The 21,113-nt window shown below is 49.5% G+C and overlaps 1 protein-coding gene and 1 long non-coding RNA gene across 4 annotated transcripts in view; one reads left to right on the forward strand and one right to left on the reverse strand.

Moving 5' to 3' along the window:
* The window catches only part of LOC125725332 (protein NLRC5-like), a 554,938-nt gene that overhangs the window by 455,249 nt on the left and 78,576 nt on the right, over positions 1 to 21,113 (forward strand). Inside the window, exons 20-22 of the mRNA XM_049002177.1 lie at positions 11,413 to 11,586; positions 11,993 to 12,166; positions 13,396 to 13,569. Coding sequence (XP_048858134.1) covers positions 11,413 to 11,586; positions 11,993 to 12,166; positions 13,396 to 13,569 — 522 coding nt within the window. The remainder of the gene's footprint in view (positions 1 to 11,412; positions 11,587 to 11,992; positions 12,167 to 13,395; positions 13,570 to 21,113) is intronic.
* Positions 5,952 to 8,408, reverse strand: LOC125725359 (uncharacterized). Of its 3 annotated transcripts, XR_007387453.1 has the most exons (4): positions 8,295 to 8,408; positions 7,985 to 8,046; positions 6,449 to 6,930; positions 5,952 to 6,225 (listed from the first exon to the last, which is right to left on the reverse strand). It is a non-coding gene; the product is annotated as an uncharacterized LOC125725359 (long non-coding RNA). The 3 variants fall into 3 exon arrangements; XR_007387452.1 differs by lacking the exon at positions 5,952 to 6,225 and having other exon boundaries at positions 6,302 to 6,930; XR_007387454.1 differs by lacking the exons at positions 5,952 to 6,225; positions 8,295 to 8,408 and adding an exon at positions 8,109 to 8,164 and having other exon boundaries at positions 6,302 to 6,930.

Consider the following 21,113-nt stretch of genomic DNA (forward strand, 5'->3'; position numbering starts at 1 on the left):
CCAATCCTAAATCCACAGGCAAAAATCCACAGGGGAGCAGCATATCTCTGTGGAGAACTCGCTCTCTACCCTCACCCCCCTCAGACTTAACCACATACACAGGAATGTCTTGGTCTGGCTGTTTCAAAATTACATGAACAGCAGATTCCCACCTATCTGAAATTTTATGTTTCTTTCGAAGGCCCAAGTTCCTAACAAGAACCCTATCGCCAACATCTAAGGGCATAGCCGTTACTTTAGAATCCCACTTTTTTTTGTTCAGATTCTGACGTCTTTCTGCATTCTTTGAGGCTAAGTTATACGCATACTTAAGTCTGCTTTTAAGGTCACGCACATAGTGCGAGTGTGTTTTAGAATCATGACCACGGGGACTAATCCCGAAGCATAAATCAATTGGCAATCGAGGCTGTCGTCCAAACATTAGAAGGAACGGCGCCTCCCCCGTAACATCATTCTTTGTGCAATTATATGCATGCACCAACGGCCTTACATATTTCCTCCATTCTTCTTTTTTCTTTTCCTCCAAAGTCCCTAATAAATCGAGTAGAGTCCGGTTAAACCTTTCTACTGGGTTGCCCCTGGGATGATAAGGTGTAGTGCGTGATTTAACAATGCCTGCTAACTTACACAATTCTGCTATCACCTCTGCCTCAAAACATGCCCCCTGATCACTATGTAGACGACGTGGAAATCCATAATGGCAAATAAAATTCTCCCACAATACTGCAGCCACTGTTCTAGCCGTTTGATCTCTGGTTGGGTATGCTTGGGCATACTTGGTGAAATGATCAGTTATGACTAAGATATGCCTAGTGTCTTTTGTATCAGGTTCCAACGACAAGAAATCCATACACAGGAGTTCAAGAGGGCCTTTGACCTTGATATTCACAAGTTCAGCTGCCCTTTGAACTCTGCTTTTGCGTCTCACACATCGCTCACACGTCCGACACTTTGCTTCTATGTACCGCATCATTTTAGGCCAATAAAATCTGGCCCTTGCCAACTCCACAGTCCTCTCAACACCCATATGACCCACTTCATCATGTACACCCCTAAATGCTCTCTCTCTTTGACTCTGAGGCACGACCAGTTGATGAGAATCTTCACCCATATGATTGCGCACCCTGCGATATAACACTCCGTCTATGAGTTCTAACCTGGATCTCTCCCTCAGTAACAAAAGTACCTCTGGTTGCTCACACGTTTTATCCAATACATGGGAATCCAGAGTCAAAAGCTGTATGACGCGTGACAAACTCGCGTCTTCTCCCTGCAACTTCTGCCAATCATCACTGGAAAAACCAGGCAATGTAGGCTGACCAGGCCATAACATTGGCTCTTCCAGGTCCTCTGGAACCGCACTGTCGTCACAGAGCAGGGTCTCTACAGCCGGGATGAAGTTCTCTGCTATTGTTTCATCTCCACTTTCAGACACCACAAGAGCCCTCACCAGGTGATTTGCACATAAAGTGCTCACTGCATTGTTATCCAAAACATTACACTCATCAGGTGCTAGCTTAACACGATCAAGCATGCTGGCAATTCTCTTATCCATCTCATCCACCTCCTCTAAAGATGGTGCATGAGGCCGCCTTGAGAGACCATCGGCATCCCCATTGCGCGTGCCCGATTTATAGTGGATGTCAAAATTATATGCAGATAGAGCAGCGAGCCATCTATGACTGGTGGCATCCAATTTGGCACTGGTCAGTACATAAGTTAACGGATTATTATCCGTCAACACTTTGAAGGTGGCACCATACAAGTAATCGTGGAATTTTTCGCTGACCGCCCACTTAAGTGCGAGAAATTCCAACTTGTGAGCTGCATAATTTCTTTCTGCCTTAGAAAGTCCACGGCTAGCATACGCCACTACTCTGGTCTGGCCATCTTGTATTTGATAAAGCACCGCACCCAAACCTGTGGTGCTGGCATCAGTGTGCAGAATATAAGGGAGCTGCCAATCTGCGAAACCCAGAATGGGGGCTGCTGTGAGCTTCTCAATAACAAGCTCAAAAGCCCTCTGACACTCCTCAGTCCAACAATCACCTAACAATTGTGACTTAGAGCGGGGCGCATACTTACTGCCACTCCTACGGGTGGAGAATTCTCCTTTCAACAACTCGTTCAAAGGCCTGACAATGTGAGAGTAGTTATGTACAAATCTACGGTAATAACCTGAAAACCCCAGAAAAGACCTAAGGTCTCTGACTGTCCGTGGCCGAGGCCACTCCCTGATGGCAGATACTTTATCGGGATCAGGTTGAATACCGTGCTCTGAAATAACATGACCAAGGTATTTTACCGAAGTCTGGAAAAATTTACATTTTGATGGAGATAATTTGAGACCAAAATCTGAGATACGTTTTAGAACTCTCATTAACCTCTCCTCATGCTCCTCCAATGTACTTGAAAAAATTATCAAATCATCCAGAAACGCAATTACTTCTTGAAGATTGATGCCTGCCATTACTTTCTCCATAGTCCTCTGAAAAGACGCTGGAGAATTTGTTAGCCCTTGAGGTAACTTACGAAATTGCCAGTTTCCAAAAGGGGTGGTGAATGCAGTTTTATGTCTGTCTGAAGGTTCCACATCTAGTTGGTAATACCCACTTTTGAGGTCCAAGACACTAAACCATTTAGACCCTGCCAACAAAGTAAATGTTTCCTCAATACGAGGTAGTGGGTATGCATCTTTCTTGGTGAAACCATTCAGCTTCCGGTAATCTACCACCATTCTAAGATCTCCATTCTTTTTGCGGACTAACACTACAGGTGAGGCGTAAGGGCTAGTAGATTCTTCTATCACTCCTGCCACTAATAGGTCATGCAAATGTTTCCGTAAGTCATTAAAATCAGCAGGGGAAACACATCTAGTTCGTTCCTTAAAGGGAAAATGTGGTTCTACCTCAATGCGATGAGTGACACCAGTCATGTGTCCAATATCTAGATCATGTCTAGCAAATGCGTTTGACACCTCCTTTCGAATTTTGTTCTCTATGTGGCCTCTCAATTCAACTGGTATAGGACTATCTCCAAAATCCAAATTCAGCACATCAGTTTTTGAGCTGAGGTCCTCCTGAGAGGAGACCATATGCAAATGCGCACCTTGTAGCGCCACAGTTCGTGATTCCGCACCAGTAATGGATTGTACAGGTACCACCCAGTCAAGCAGAGAACATTCCGCAATGACAGTCTTTGGCCGTAAAGTTATATCATGTTGGGACACATTTTTAACCACTAGTTTAAGTGCATTACAAGACCTATCGTTCACATCTACTATCTGATCATACACCACAAAGCCGCCTGGAATTGAGCTTTCCTCCAAACCACTCACAAGGGCCCGACATGCAACTACCCCCTGCTTCATATGACACATGCCTTTTAGGACCTTCGACTCCCCATTCTTTACACATACTGGAAGCTTTCCACTCAATGTCACCCTCAAAACATAATTTTTCTTAGCCTGCTCTTTAGACTTGGACTGTCTATTATACTCCGAATAGACCATGGCCCAGTTAGTATGAATGGGCAAAGACATTAAGAAGCGCTGGCCTCCCTTCTTCCTACAATCCTGAATCAACTGACGCAAAATATTTGTGCCTACAAGAAAGGGTACCTTCTCACTATAAGTCTGATCAGGACTCACTAACACTAAGGCACTAAACCGTCGGCCTGTTCCACATGCGGTCTGAGAGAAGTTCACTTCCACCTCAATATAACCTAAGTATGGCACACTTTGCCCAGCTGCTCCCTCAATGTGTAGTAAGTCGTCAATAGAGAACAGCTCTCTATGAGATAAATACTGACAGTAAAACGAATGGCTCAAAATGCTCACTTGTGATCCAGTGTCCATTAAACAAGGACACTGTATACCATCCAACCAAGCTACTCCTTCACACGACTCCCCCACAAGGCCGTCGGGAATCCTTGCAATATCCCCTCTGCCGGGAGGATGATTGCGTGGGCAATGATCTGACAGAGTGGAACTGGCTAAGGTATGGGCTCCTGCCTTTTCCATGGCAAGAGCCCTTGATAGTTTAAAGGCGGCTTTGAGACTAAATTTGACTGTTCTTGAGTACTTTGGTGACGTTCACACAACCTCACTTGCACCAACTCTGCATTAGTTGGGTTAGAGCATTTAGGCAGGGTATGGGAATCTTCCCCGCAATTGTAACAGAAACTCCTTGGTCTACTCTTAATTGTTTCAATCGCTGCTCTGACAGGGGTAGTTCCAATAACTCGAGTGGGCTTCGGCCCAACCTCCCTTTTCTTTTCATTCCGATGCTCTATTGTAGCAGTAGCCCTCCTAAGCTCTGCCTCTAAATACTGGATCTTTGCCTCTAGCTTCTCTTTAATTGAATTTTCTGTATCAGTCAAGTCACTGTTGACCACTTCTGACTTAATCGCTGCCTGGGTTTTAACATGCGCCCTAACAGAGCCGTTACCTAAATGACGCCTCTTCCTCATCTCTTTCAGACGAACTTCCTCCTCATATGCCCTGATTCTATACAACAACTCTGAGAATGAGGGAGGCTCCTGAAAGGGATTTTCACTACTTTCTTTCAAACGCAAGGTAGCCAATAACTGATCCTCCCAGCAACCCCGTATAAATTGCTTCATTAACTGCGTCTCAACATCCTGCTTGGCTACTCCCCTTCTTTCTACAACCTCCTGCAAAATAGCTTGGAGGCGGCGCAAATAGTCTGATGCTTTTTCACCATGGTTCTGGTGAGTTTCAATAAACTGAATATATAATTCATCTCCTCGTGTAACACTACCATATGCTCTATCTAACTCCTGGACATAAGCGCTAGGAGTCTCACTGGGTCCAATTCTAGAAGCTACCTCCAATGCTGGGGAGAGCAGACTATCCAAGATCGTCCTACGTTGCATTGCTTCAGAGATACTACTGTCATTCAACACCTGATAAGCACGTAGTCTCCATGTATTAAAATCTGCTTCAGACTGGGGTTTTGGATAGTTTCCAGAGAAAAGACGCAGCTCGCGCATTGGGGGACCACATGCACGTGCTTCACTTTTCACTATATGCTCAACCACAACCCTATGGGCGTCTGCAGATATGGGTATGGTCAGTAAACCATCATTTAGGGTGGGCTCAACAGGGCCATCCACTTTATCACTAACGCCCCCTGGTAACTGGGGGCTGAGGGGCGATTTAGCTTTAACCCCAAGGACTGGCGTGGATGCCATGAGAACTGGGTTATTAGGCTTTTCCCCATAGATACAACTTAAAGCTCCCTGCTCTACTGAGGCAGTGCTGATACCATAAGTAGTAGCTAATTCCGAAATCTGTCCCTTAAAAGCAATTGTCATGTCATTGATAGCATGTGCAAGGGGCACTATTTCCTTACCAAGTGGGCTCCCACTTACCAATTCCTGTTGATATTTGTCTATCTGAGCTACTTCCCAGCGAGATCCATCCTCCGCAAAATGCTCCTCATCTAGTAGCATTGGAGTCACCCCAAACCCAAACTGGCAAAGAACAGTATTAGATTCTTTTTCAAGTAAAACAATTTTCTCAACATCATCAAGGGATGCAAAAGCCTCCTGCACCCTTGCAAGGGTGATACATTCATTAGGTCCCTTAAGCACTACTGTCCGTTCAGGATCATACCCATATGCCTTACAGACATCCATGGCTATCTACAATAATAGAATGAATTAGATGTAATGAAGTAAGACACTTCTAGTCCCTGTTCGGGCGCCACTTTCTGTAACCCCTACTTCTATTACACCAATAGAAATGTACACAACATAAACAGGGGTCGGGTGCAGGGTCCTTTCCCTTATTTATATATATTTTCTTAGTCCAATCACTGAGGGTTTTAGAAAGAAAATATGATGTGGACACGAAATGTCTTACTTCAAAACCATCTTTTTAATATATGAATTAACATAACCAGTTAGGTTAACATAAATTCCCAGTATATAAATCAAAACCAAATCGTATATTATTTCAATAAACAAAAATTATATAGTTCGATAACCAGAACACAAACATATATATTTATAATTTTCAATGGGTATCCAAATGTTAATTATAAACGAAAATTTGGCCAGCTCCTCACTGTCCCGTCCAAAAAAAATATATATATGGCGACTGGCACTCTTGCTGTCTTTCGGCGGGAAAGGAGAGACGAAATGGCGACGGAGTCGTTTTCCTCAGCCACTCGTCCTGACAAGGGAGGCTGGCGAAGAAGACTGGCAAAGAAGGCAGATTTTGGTAGCGAAATAGTAGCTTAGGCGCCACAGTTGTCAGCAGCAACGCTCAGCTAAAACCCCGCTCGCTCATGGCGGCTTATATTCGCCAACTGACGCAGATCGTAATCACACACAATTAAAAGAATCTTATTACACCATACTATCTGATGTACATATATACTTAAAACAAAGGAAACCCAATTCTGACATAGCACCAGCTTACCTGGCAAAGAAGGCAGATTTTGGTAGCGAAATAGTAGCTTAGGCGCCACAGTTGTCGGCAGCAACGCTCAGCTAAAACCCCGCTCGCTCATGGCGGCTTATATTCGCCAACTGACGCAGAGCGAAATGACACAGAGCGTAATGACGTAGAGCGTACCTTACATTACTCTGAGCTACCGCAACAACACCTACAATATGCCTCCTTCACTTAAAACAAGTGCAAATTCCAGGTAAGCTTAAATATATATATATAATTACACACAAAAATTTGCTTATAGAAATTAAGGTAGACACAACCACATATACACATCCCTTTACAGACAAAACAACAAAAACAAACAAAGAAAAATAAGAAAATAAATTACCAATATACCATGTGGGTTACATTAACACGCACCAGGCACAGGGATCACATCTACAACGGGCCCAGAATGCCGCTGGCGGAGTGTTAACACGCACCAGGCACAGGGATCACATCTACACCTGGCCCAGAATGCCACTGGCGGATTGTTAACACGCACTAGTCACAGGGATCACATCTACACCGGGCCCAGAATGCCGCTGGCGGAGTGTTAACACGCACTAGTCACACAGATCACATCTACAACGGGCCCAGAATGCCGCTGGCGGACTATTAACATGCACCAGTCACAGGGATCACATCTACACCGGGCCCAGAATGCCGCTGGCGGAGTGTTAACACGCACTAGTCACACAGATCACATCTATAACGGGCCCAGAATGCCGCTGGCGGAGTGTTAACACGCACCAGGCACAGGGATCACATCTACACCTGGCCCAGAATGTCGCTGGCGGGGTGTTAACACACACCAGGCACAGGGATCACATCTACACCTGGCCCAGAATGCCGCTGGCGGAGTGTTAACACGCACTAGTCACAGGGATCACATCTACAACGGGCCCAGAATGCCGCTGGCGGAGTGTTAACACGCACCAGGCACAGGGATCACATCTACACCGGGCCCAGAATGCCGCTGGCGGAGTGTTAACACGCACTAGTCACACAGATCACATCTACAACGGGCCCAGAATGCCGCTGGCGGAGTGTTAACACGCACTAGTCACACAGATCACATCTACAACGGGCCCAGAATGCCGCTGGCGGACTATTAACACGCACCAGTCACAGGGATCACATCTACACCTGGCCCAGAATGTCGCTGGCGGGGTGTTAACACACACCAGGCACAGGGATCACATCTACACCTGGCCCAGAATGTCGCTGGCGGGGTGTTAACACACACCAGGCACAGGGATCACATCTACACCTGGCCCAGAATGCCGCTGGCGGAGTGTTAACATGCACCAGGCACAGGGATCACATCTACACCTGGCCCAGAATGCCGCTGGCGGAGTGTTAACACGCACTAGTCACACAGATCACATCTACAACGGGCCCAGAATGCCGCTGGCGGACTATTAACACGCACCAGTCACAGGGATCACATCTACACCTGGCCCAGAATGTCGCTGGCGGGGTGTTAACACACACCAGGCACAGGGATCACATCTACACCTGGCCCAGAATGCCGCTGGCGGAGTGTTAACACGCACCAGGCACAGGGATCACATCTACACCTGGCCCAGAATGTCGCTGGCGGGGTGTTAACACACACCAGGCACAGGGATCACATCTACACCTGGCCCAGAATGCCGCTGGCGGAGTGTTAACACGCACTAGTCACAGGGATCACATCTACAACGGGCCCAGAATGCCGCTGGCGGAGTGTTAACACGCACTAGTCACAGGGATCACATCTACACCTGGCCCAGAATGTCGCTGGCGGGGTGTTAACACACACCAGGCACAGGGATCACATCTACACCTGGCCCAGAATGCCGCTGGCGGAGTGTTAACACGCACTAGTCACAGGGATCACATCTACACCGGGCCCAGAATGCCGCTGGCGGAGTGTTAACACGCACCAGGCACAGGGATCACATCTACACCTGGCCCAGAATGCCGCTGGCGGAGTGTTAACACGCACTAGTCACAGGGATCACATCTACACCGGGCCCAGAATGCCGCTGGCGGAGTGTTAACACGCACCAGGCACAGGGATCACATCTACAACAGGCCCAGAATGCCGCTGGCGGAGTGTTAACACGCACCAGACACAGGGATCACATCTACACCGGGCCCAGAATGCCGCTGGCGGAGTGTTAACACGCACCAGGCACAGGGATCACATCTACAACAGGCCCAGAATGCTGCTGGCGGAGTGTTAACACGCACCAGGCACAGGGATCACATCTACAACAGGCCCAGAATGCCTCTGGCGGAGTGTTAATATGCACCAGTCACAGGGATCACATCTACACCGGGCCCAGAAAGCGGCTGGCGGAGTGTTAACATGCACCAGTCACAGGGATCACATCACAGCTGCTCTCACATCCCTGCACTGGCTTCCTCTGGCTTCTAGGATTGATTTTAAAGTTCATTTGCTAATTTGTAAATATTTAGGTGGTTTTGCTCTGTCCTGCCTCAGTAACATGACTGTAAGATATGTCTCAGGTAGATCAGTCAGATCATCCGGCAGTAATTTACTGATTATTCCTAAAACCTGGCCGGGGAGGGAGGGGGCAGCTTTTAGTCACTATGGGCCCAAACTCTGGAACTCTCTCCCAGAGAACCTTATAGCTACTGAATGTCTTAGTGCTTTCAAAACTAGGCTGAAAATGCATCTTTTCACCACGGCATCTATGATAATCAGTTGTTTTATTATTTTATGTATTTATTATTATCAGTCACTGTGGGGGGGGGGTCGCTCTCCCCAGAAGACATAGGGGCTAGAGGCCCCTGTGAGGGAGGGGCCCCTACAGCGAATATGGGTTGTTAAAGTCCTTTATCATGATATTTTATTATTTTTATTTATTTATTTTATAAACATTTTTACTCTATTTTAATTTCTTTTCTGCTTACTGTTATTTATTCTGTGCTTATTTGAATTTCTTTCTTTTTCTTCTTTTTAAATGTTTGTAAAGCCCTGTGGTTTAACAAGCTATATAAATAATGATTGATTGACTGCACACAATATTCTAGGCTTTTAAAAAATTCCCATGCCTCTTCAAAGGTTTTGCTGTTTAACTCCAACTAGTTTGCAGTTTCTAGCTTCAGTCTCATACCATTAAAGTTAGCCTTCCTAACATTGTATACTTTTCTTTTGGACTTTGCTCTTTGGACACTAAGATTAACCTCAAATTTAACCATGTTATGACGTGTCTGATTACGCTGATTACCGATAATATCGTCATATCACTCAGACCTAATTGGTGATTTGACATGATCCCAGGTATAACAATACAGGCAAAAAGGATTTTACTCATGGGATCAGGAATCCAAGTGCCAGTTGCTGCTGCATTAGCTGCTGTGGATGTTCACATCTCCTCCTTTCAGTGATACGTGTCGAGTGTAGGGACACCTGGCAGAGAGATGGCTAAGGACTGCACTGGAAGCTCTGGTCTGACTGTTATGGGAGGTTCACGTCCATCTTGCTGTCCATGTGTTCATATATATTCTGTGATTTTTGGCTGTAGCTTGTACTTAATGCTTTTACCTCTAGTTTTGAGCTAAGATGCACTTACAATTAGTGATCATCTGACTGCAGCAAATTGCCAGGATGCACAAGACACTCTGCAGACTGTAATTCATTTTGAAATGTAAGCTGTGCTGCTAATTATATTGAAAACAAATGCAGATTGTAATGTTTGGTATTTAGCTAAAGTGTAGGATGTGTATATGTCTGTGTCTTAAAATGTTTTCTGTTCCAGGCTGAATGGCTGTGATCTCATAGATAAACACTGTGAAATGCTGACTTCAGCTCTAAGATCAAACTCCTCACCCCTGAGAGAGCTGGACCTGAGTGACAATGACCTGCAGGATTCAGGAGTGAAGTTGCTCTCTGCTGGACTGGGGGATTCACACTGTAAACTGGAGATACTGAGGTCAGTATTACTGGGTATTCTGCACTGCATGCTGGAGATACTGAGGTTAGTATTACTGGGTATTCCACACTGTATGCTGGAGATACAGTAAAACCTCGGACTGCGAGTATAATTGGTTCCGGAAACGTGCTCATAATCCAAAGCACTCATATATCAAAGTGAATTTTCTCATTAGAAATAATGGAAACTCAGATGATTCGTTCCAAAAGCCTGAGGTTTCACCCAGGGTAATACTATAATGATTCCCAAAATCTCATACGAGTAGTAACTAAGCACACAGGTTTAGTCAACTGAAGGGGCCAGAGACATGACTTGATACAGTTATTTTATTACATTTAAAAGGAGAATAGTAATGCTCCACTAAAGGCAATATAGATGCATCTAGCTGAGGCACCAATGTTGCCAACTAAGCAAGTTAAGGGGCATGAACTGATGGATGGACGAGGGACTCAGCACAGGCAGGACCTCCGTGAACATTCTGGTGATCACACACACACACACACACACACACGTCACTCAGTGAGCTAATGCCGGTAATCTGCACTGCACACGCACACAAGTGAAATTCACCACCACCAGCAGGGAGGATTCCGCTCTTGCAGCTCTAGGCTACTAACCCTGAAACACAAGCAGGGAGATGAGACACGGGGTTAAAACAGCCGTACACTTCCCTGGGCCTTAACGTCCATTACTGATATACCCAGAACAGCTTGTGCACCATTCCTACCCTGCCGCCCACTTTATATAAGAGACTAAACCCCGCCCCGGACTGAGGGGAGCCAATAAAATGCAAGCTGACCCAAACTTCCCACTTTGCTACACACACTATAAAGAGGAGATAGTGAGCAATTAGCTAAGGGAGGAGAGGAGGGGTCTACCTTCTCTTAGACACTAAACTGTAATTCTTTAAATATTTATTAGAGCATCACATTTATTTAATAATTATAATGGTGAGGTGATATTATTTATTGGGGAGTATCTGTCTCTCTCTCTTTGCAGGCTGTCAGGCTGTAGAGTCACAGAAGAAGGCTGTTCTTCCCTGGCTTCAGCTCTGAGGTCAAACCCCTCACACCTGAGAGAGCTGGATCTGAGCTACAATCACCCAGGAGACTCAGGAGTGAAGCTGCTCTCTGCTGTACTGGAGGATCCCAGCTGTAAACTGGAGAAGCTGAAGTAAGTACAGAATATGCATTTTATACAAAAGTAACTGGACACCAAGAAAACCCACAATGCATTTCAGCAGTTACATAATAAACAAACACAAACAGCTTCTTTTTTCTTATCCTACTTCCTTATATCCCACAATCTTATCAGCCCTCGATCCATATTATAAATAATTAAGCAGTGAAGCAGGAAACATCCATTCAACTATATAAACCATGGAATACATTTGTGTAGCTCAGCAAATTTAACAGTACTGTTACAGTATTATAAAAATATAATGGACAGCAATCAGAATTGGGATGATTGTTAACATGACTTTTAGTAAATTGTTTTCTAAAAATGCCCCCTATTCTCCTCATTAGAATACAGTGCAGCAGTGTAAAAAGTGGAATTAAAAGTGTTTCATTTTCCTAAGGGTGAACCGGTGTGAACTCACAGAGAAATGCTGTGAGGTACTGATTTCAGCTTTAAGATCAAACTCCTCACCCCTGAGAGAGCTGGACTTGAGTGACAATGACCTGCAGGATTCAGGAGTGAAGCTGCTCTCTGCTGGACTGGGGGATTCACACTGTAACCTGGAGATACTGAGGTCAGTATTTGACTGCTGCCTGACCTCAGATCTGGACTCACATGCCAGGAAACCATCAATTTATTTTTACTTTCGCTGTAATTTAAGTTTCAAAACACAATTCCAGTTGTTTGAGGCAGTGGGCAGTTTTATTGTAGTGTGGTATGAGTTTAAGGACATACAGGCAGCGATGGGTGACTGGACTGAAGCCTCAGTGAGGCAGACTTTTGTAAAAATAAAAATGACAGCAGGAAGAGGAAAGTTTGGGGCGGCTGGTGGCAGTCAGTGGCGTCCTCATTCCGAGTCGGTGTCTCTGGGTGTGAGAGGCGGGAAACATGAGGGAGACACTGCTGTCTGTTCCCAGGCGAGGTGGGAGGAGAGAAAACAGAACAAAAGGAGCGGAAGGCAGGGTAACGTGCAGCGATATCAGATTTTCACTTCATGATTATTGTGGCCAAATTCACAGCAATCATGTTATTGTGATATCGTGAAACTTTGAACATAATAGTTATAATGATGCAGAAAGCAGTCAAATTCATCTTTAAATTTGTTCATTGTGTCTCCTCTCTTTTTTTGGCAAATGAGTTACATTCAAAATATGAGTGTATAGAGGTGCAGAGTCTGTAACCATGACTGTATAAAAGCACATGAAAAGAACAATTACACCCCCTAGTGGATGGTGGAGGGATAACCAGGGCTAAAGCCCCCTTCTGCTTACTGTTGATTGGCTCGTCCTGCAGACTGGGGTGTCTAAGACCCCGTCTTTTTCACAAAATCTTGTAGTGACACCATTAATATTTATTTTAAAGACATCAGGTTCATTTTAAATGTTATTTACTTTTTCTGTTTTTTATCTGATCCCACTGATTTGGAGTGAAATTAATCTGGGTACAACAAACGCAAAATATGCCAAACTTCATGTTTCTGTTCAGAGTGAACCAAAGCTATGAGGTGAGGTAAGGAGCATTCGCTGATCACAGTGCGTTGCTGCTCCCAATAAAGGGAGCCAGTAAAATGCAAGGGGAGCCAATAAAATGCAAGCTGACCCAAACTTCCCACTTTGCTACACACACTATAAAGAGGAGATAGTGAGCAATTAGCTAAGGGAAAGGGAGGAGGGGTCTACCTTCTCTTAGACACTAAACTGTAATTCTTTAAATATTTATTAGAGCAGTCACATTTATGTAATACTTGTAATGGTGAGATGATATTATTTATTGGGGAGTATCTGTCTCTCTCTCTCTCTGCAGGCTGTCAGGCTGTAGAGTCACAGAAGAAGGCTGTTCTTCCCTGGCTTTAGCTCTGAGGTCAAACCCCTCACACCTGAGAGAGCTGGATCTGAGCTACAATCACCCAGGAGACTCAGGAGTGAAGCTGCTCTCTGCTGTACTGGAGGATCCCAGCTGTAAACTGGAGAAGCTGAAGTGAGTACAGAGTGTGTGTCTGACACGCTACAGATACTTATGCATGTATGTGAAGAAGAGGCACCAATAAATAAATGGATACAGCAGGACTATGTCATTCTGCTTCTCCTGTAGTGTGGATCATGGTGGAGAGTGCAGGACCAGACCAGGCTTACAGAAATGTAAGTGTGTTTGCATGTTTTTATTAATAATACCATCAATATTATGTTATGGTTGTATTCACACAGGTTTTGTGATTAGTGTGGCTTTTTGCACTGTGTGAAGATGGATTTCCATGTTTGTGTTTCTGTGAGTTTCTGTGTCATTTTAGACAACATCCAAATGAGAGAAATAAAACATCGAAATCATCACCAAAACACTATCGATTCACACCCGCACTGCTAACAAATTGACTCCTGCACATCTGCACTTTACACACATACTCTGCTACAAGCATTTTTGCACTTCCGCCACTTATTTGTACATAAATATTAATGAGCCAGCAAATCATGCAGGGCTTAGCTCATGAATATTAATAAGATTTCCGGACCCACCCTGCTAAAAAAAAATTACGCCTGCGTGAGATGCGGGGCTCACGCCTCGAGGCAGCGGTGCCACGTCTGAGAGTCACGAGCGCGGTAGACATGCTTCACGGAAATAAGCCGATGCGTGTGAAATGCATTCAGAGCGGCTTTGCTGGGACTAAAGACCGTGTCAGACAATCGCTGCAAATACTGGATCCTCATGGAGCGCAACTCCGGCGCCGAAATCGTCTTCGGAGGCGTTTGTATCAGAATTCAGGTCCAAACCTTTATTAAATATCGCTTTAAATATGCAATAATATTACTTAAATTTAAATTACTTAAATTCTGTTATTGATGGCCATTTTCAAAGGTACACTCCCTGTAGAAAGACAGAGAGCAGCAAGGCGCCGCACGCGCATGATTTAGCGGTTAGAAGGAAAGACACTGACTTTTAGTATTAATATCTGGTGCCGTTTTGTGGTAAATATGCTTGTGATGAATATGTCTGATGAATGTCGCCGCTTTGTAATTTTATTTACCCGTAATTACGCTGTTAGTTTAGCTCGCGCCGCATTTTGGCGGCTCTTCCCGCCGGCGTCGCGCGCCGTCCGACATTTCCTGAGCTATTTCATAAACTTCAGTTCCCGCTTCGTTCGGCGCTGTTTTTATATTGTACAGAAACATAAAGTACAGGCGGCCTGATGGTATTAATAATTCTTCCTCCTGCCTACAGACTCCTGCCAGCTGACGCTGGACCCCAACACAGCAAACAGACTCCTGTCTCTGTCAGGGGGGAACAGGAAGGTGACATGGGGGGCAGAGCAGCCATATCCTGATCATCCAGAGAGATTTGACGGCTACCCCCAAGTTCTGTGCAGAGAGAGTCTGACTGGCCGCTGTTACTGGGAGGCTGAGTGGGATGGATATGGAGCTGATATAGGAGTCACTTATAAAGGGATCGAGAGGAAAGGAGGGATTGATGACTGTCGGCTTGGAAACAATGACAAGTCATGGTGTCTGTGTTGTAAATCTGACAGTTACTCTGTCCTGCACAATAATAAATGGACTCTCATACCCATACGGCCCTCAGGCTCCAGCAGAGTAGGAGTGTATCTGGACTGGGGGGCTGGTGCTCTGTCCTTCTACAGAGTCTCCTCTGATGGACTGACCCCCCTGTACAGATTCACCTCCTCATTCACTGAGTCCCTCTATCCAGGGTTTTATGTTCATAACTCCTCAGTGTCACTGTGACGTGTTGCTGGTTCTCCTGGCAAAAAGGTCAAATCTCTGCTTTTTAACCTTTATAATACTTTTTACTCTCAAATGTATGTTTGACAAAAATAAGTTTTTCTCTCTGACTAAAATGTAACTAAATGTAATCCTGATTGGGGGGGGCTTTCCCCCTCCCCTGTATATGTACATTTTATATATTTACGCCTATTTACTATATTACTGTACAATGACAATAAAGTCTTTCTGTTCTGTCCTATTAATGTCCTGCTTCAGCGTCACCCAAAGCATGACTGAGTAACATAATGAAACCACAGTCTGGTGGGTTAAGTTAAATACATTCACTTTTTACTAATAGAATTAGAGTAAATCAGTGTAAATAACTATTTAACTGCAGACATAAAAGAAATGAAAAACACTGGAAAATATAATTATATCCTGTTACTACTCTGGGTCAGTGGATTAAAGCAAATAAAATTATATTAAATAATTATTTGATTAAATAATAAAATTTGTTTTATGGAATAATTACCCCCCACCCCAATGTACTGTAATAGGTCTGCTTACCCCCCCGTCGGACAGAAGGGGCAGGTGCCCAGACCCCCTTGCCACCCCCACCCCTCGGTAATAGGTCTGCATACGTCCCCCATCGGACAGAAGGGGCAGGTGCCCAGGCCCCCTTGCCACCCCCACCCCAGTGTAAAAGGTCTGCTTACGTCTCCGTTGGATAGTAGGGGCAGGTACCCAGGCCCCCTTGCCACCCCCACCCCACTGTAAAAGGTCTGCTTTCGCCCCCGTCAGACAGAAGGGGCAGGTACCCAGGCCCCCTTGCCACCCCCACCCCACTGTAAAAGGTCTGCTTTCGCCCCCGTCAGACAGAAGGGGCAGGTACCCAAGCACCCTTGCCACCCCCACCCCACTGTAAAAGGTCTGCTTTCGCCCCCGTCGGACTGGAATAGCAGGTGCCCAGGCCCTCTTACCACCCCCACCCCACTGAAAAAGGTCTGCTTACGTCCCCATCGGACAGAAGGGGCAGGTATCCAGTCACCCTTGCCCTCCCCACCCCACTGTGAAAGGTCTGCTTACGCCCCCGTCGGACAGGAGGGGCAGGTGCCCAGACCCCCTTGCCACCCCCACCCCCCTGTGAAAGGTCTGCTTTCGCCCCCGTCGGACTGGAGGGGCAGGTGCCCATGCCCCCTTGCCACCCCCACCCCACTGTAAAAGGTCTGCTTACGTCCCCATCGGACAGAAGGGGCAGGTATCCAGTCACCCTTGCCACCCCCACCCCACTGTAAAAGGTCTGCTTACGTCCCCGTCGGATAGTAGGAGCAGGTGCCCAGGCCCCCTTGCCACCTCCACCCCACTGTAAAAGGTCTGTTTACGTCCCTGTCTGATAGTAGGGGCAGGTGACCAGACACCCTTGCCACCCCCACCCCACTGTAAAAGGTCTGCTTACGTCCCCGTCGGACTGGAGGGGCATGTAACCAGACACCCTTGTCACCCCCACTCCACTGTAAAAGGTCTGCTTATGCCCCATTTGGACAGGAGGGGCAGGTCCCCAGGCCCCCTTGCCACCCCCCACCCCATTGTAAAAGGTCTGCTTTCGCCCTCTTCGGACAGTAGGGGCAGGTGCCCAGGCACCCTTGCCACCCCCACCCCACTGTAAAAGGTCTGCTTATGCCCCATTTGGACAGGAGGGGCTGGTGCCGAGGCCCCCTTGCCGCCCCCACCTCACTGTAAAAGGTCTGCTTTCGCCCTCGTCGGACAGGAGGGGCTGGTGCCGAGGCCCCCTTGCCGCCCCCACCTCACTGTAAAAGGTCTGCTTTCGCCCTCGTCGGACAGGAGGGGCAGGTGCCGAGGCCCCCTTGCCGCCCCCACCTCACTGTAAAAGGTCTGCTTACCTCCCCGTTGGATAGGAGGGGCACCTGCCCAGCCCCCCTGCCACCCCCACACCACTGTAAAAGGTCTGCTTACACCCCCTTCGGCCAGGAGGGGCTGGTGCCCAGGCACCCTTGCCACCCCCACCCCACTGTAAAAGGTCTGCTTTCGCCCTCGTCGGACAGGAGGGGCAGGTGCCCAGGCCCTCTTGCCACCCCCACCCCACTGTAAAAGGTCTGCTTACGCCCCCATAGGACAAAAGGGGTTGGTGACCAGGCACCCTTGCCACCCCCACCCCACTGTAAAAGGTCTGCTTTCGCCCCCGTCGGACAGGAGGGGCAGGTGCCCAGGCCCTCTTGTCACCCCCACCCCACTGTAAAAGGTCTGCTTACCTCCCCGTTGGATAGGAGGGGCACCTGCCCAGCCCCCCTGCCACCCCCACACCACTGTAAAAGGTCTGCTTACACCCCCTTCGGCCAGGAGGGGCTGGTGCCCAGGCACCCTTGCCACCCCCACCCCACTGTAAAAGGTCTGCTTTCGCCCTCGTCGGACAGGAGGGGCAGGTGCCCAGGCCCTCTTGCCACCCCCACCCCACTGTAAAAGGTCTGGTTACGCCCCCTTAGGACAAAAGGGGCAGGTGCCCAGGCCCCCTTGTCACCCCCACCCCACTGTAAAAGGTCTGCTTACGCCCCCATAGGACAAAAGGGGTTGGTGACCAGGCACCCTTGCCACTCCCACCCCACTGTAAAAGGTCTGCTTTCGCCCCCGTCGGACAGAAGGGGCAGGTACTCAGGCCCCCTTGCCACCCCCACCCCACTGTAAAAGGTCTGGTTACGCCCCCTTAGGACAAAAGGGGCAGGTGCCCAGGCCCCCTTGTCACCCCCACTCCACTGTAAAAGGTCTGCTTACGGCCTCGTCGGACAAAAGGGGCAGGGATCCAGGCCCCTTTGCCACCCCCACCCCCCTGTGAAAGGTCTGCTTACGTCCCCATCGGACTGGAGGGGCAGGTGCCCAGGCCCCCTTGCCACCCCCACCCCACTGTAAAAGGTCTGCTTTCGCCCCCGTCGGACTGGAGGGGCAGGTGCCGAGGCCCTCTTGTCACCCCCACCCCACTGTAAAAGGTCTGCTTACCTCCCCGTTCGATAGGAGGGGCACCTGCCCAGGCCCCCTTGCCACCCCCACCCCACTGTGAAAAATTTGCTTACGCCCCCGTTGGACAAGAAGGGCAGGTGCCCAGGCCCCCTTGCCACCCCCACCCCACTGTAAAAGGTCTGCTTTCGCCCCCTTCGGACTGGAGGGGCAGATGCCCAGGCCCCCTTGCCACCCCCACCCCTCTGTAAAAGGTCTGCTTTCGCCCCCGTCGGACTGGAGGGGCAGGTGCCCAGGCCCCCTTGCCACCCCCACCCCACTGTAAAAGGTCTGCTTTCGCCCCCGTCGGACTGGAGGGGCAGGTGCCCAGGCCCCCTTGCCGCACCCACCTCACTGTAAAAGGTCTGCTTACGCCCCATTTGGACAGGAGGGGCAGGTCCCCAGGCCCCCTTGCCACCCCCACCCCACTGTAAAAGGTCTGCTTTCGCCCTCTTCGGACAGGAGGGGCAGGTGCCCAGGCACCCTTGCCACCCCCACCCCACTGTAAAAGGTCTGCTTATGCCCCATTTGGACAGGAGGGGCAGGTGCCCAGGCACCCTTGCCACCCCCACCCCACTGTAAAAGGTCTGCTTATGCCCCATTTGGACAGGAGGGGCAGGTGCCCAGGCCCCCTTGCCGCCCCCACCTCACTGTAAAAGGTCTGCTTTCGCCCCCGTCGGACAGGAGGGGCAGGTGCCCAGGCCCTCTTGTCACCCCCCACCCCACTGTAAAAGGTCTGCTTACGCCCCCATAGGACAAAAGGGGTTGGTGACCAGGCACCCTTGCCACCCCCACCCCACTGTAAAAGGTCTGCTTTCGCCCCCGTCGGACTGGAGGGGCATGTAACCAGACACCCTTGTCACCCCCACTCCACTGTAAAAGGTCTGCTTACGCCCCCATAGGACAAAAGGGGTTGGTGACCAGGCACCCTTACCACCCCCACCCCACTGTAAAAGGTCTGCTTTCGCCCCCGTCGGACAAAAGGGGCAGGTACCCAGGCACCCTTGCCCCCCCCCCCCCCCCCTCCCCATTGAGAAAGGTCTAATTACGCCCCCGTCGGACTGGAGGGGCAGGGATCCAGGCCCCTTTGCCACCCCCACCCCACTGTAAAAGGTCTGCTTTCGCCCCCGTCGGACTGGAGGGGCAGGTGCCCAGGCCCCCTTGCCGCCCCCACCTCACTGTAAAAGGTCTGCTTACGCCCCATTTGGACAGGAGGGGCAGGTCCCCAGGCCCACTTGCCACCCCCACCCCACTGTAAAAGGTCTGCTTACGCCCCATTTGGACAGGAGGGGCAGGTCCCCAGGCCCCCTTGCCACCCCCACCCCACTGTAAAAGGTCTGCTTATGCCCCATTTGGACAGGAGGGGCAGGTCCCCAGGCCCCCTTGCCACCCCCACCCCACTGTAAAAGGTCTGCTTTCGCCCTCTTCGGACAGGAGGGGCAGGTGCCCAGGCACCCTTGCCACCCCCACCCCACTGTAAAAGGTCTGCTTATGCCCCATTTGGACAGGAGGGGCAGGTGCCCAGGCCCCCTTGCCGCCCCTACTTCACTGTAAAAGGTCTGCTTTCGCCCCCGTCGGACAGGAGGGGCAGGTGCCCAGGCCCCCTTGCCACCCCCACTCCACTGTAAAAGGTCTGCTTTCGCCCTCGTCGGACAGGAGGGGCAGGTGCCCAGGCCCTCTTGTCACCCCCACCCCTCTGTAAAATGTCTGCTTACACCCCCTTCCGCCAGGAGGGGCTGGTGCCCAGGCACCCTTGCCACCCCCACCCCACTGTAAAAGGTCTGCTTTCGCCCTCTTCGGACAGGAGGGGCAGGTGCCTAGGCACCCTTGCCACCCCCACCCCACTGTAAAAGGTCTGCTTATGCCCCATTTGGACAGGAGGGGCAGGTGCCCAGGCCCCCTTGCCGCCCCTACCTCACTGTAAAAGGTCTGGTTTCGCCCCCGTCGAACTGCATGGGCAGTTACCCAGACCCTCTTGCCACCCCCACCCCACTGTAAAAGGTCTGCTTACCTCCACGTCGGATAGGAGATGCACCTGCCCAGGCCCCCTTGCCATCCCCACCCCATTGAGAAAGGTCTACTTACGCCCTCGTCGGACTGGAGGGGCAGGTGCCCAGGCCCCCTTGCCACCCCCACCCCACTATGAAAGGTCTGCTTACGTCCCCGTCGGATAGTAAGGGCAGGTGCCCAGGCACCCTTGTCACCCCTACCCCACTGTAAAAGGTCTGCTTACGTCCCTGTCGGATAGTAGGGGCAGGTGCCCAGACCCCCTTGCCACCCCCACCCCACTGTAAAAGGTCTGCTTACGTCCCCGTCGGATAGTAGGGGCTGGTGACCAGGCACCCTTGCCACCCCCTCCCCATTGAGAAAGGTCTAATTACGCCCCCGTCGGACTGGAGGGGCAGGGATCCAGGCCCCTTTGCCACCCCCACCCCACTGTGAAAGATTTGCTTACGCCCCCGTTGGACAAGAAGGGCAGGTGCCCAGGCCCCCTTGCCACCCCCACCCCACTGTAAAAGGTCTGCTTACGTCCCCGTCGGATAGTAGTGGCAGGTGACCAGACACCCTTGTCACCCCCACTCCACTGTAAAAGGTCTGCTTACGCCCCCATAGGACAAAAGGGGTTGGTGCCCAGGCCCCCTTGCCACCCCCACCCCACTGTAAAAGGTCTGCTTTCGCCCCCGTCGGAATGGAGGGGCAGGTGCCCAGGCCCTCTTGTCACCCCCACCCCACTGTAAAAGGTCTGCTTACCTCCCCGTTGGATAGGAGGGGCACCTGCCCAGACCCCCTTGCCACCCCCACCCC

This window comes from Brienomyrus brachyistius, unplaced genomic scaffold (genome assembly GCF_023856365.1).
Source record: "Brienomyrus brachyistius isolate T26 unplaced genomic scaffold, BBRACH_0.4 scaffold65, whole genome shotgun sequence".
Lineage (NCBI taxonomy): Eukaryota > Metazoa > Chordata > Actinopteri > Osteoglossiformes > Mormyridae > Brienomyrus > Brienomyrus brachyistius.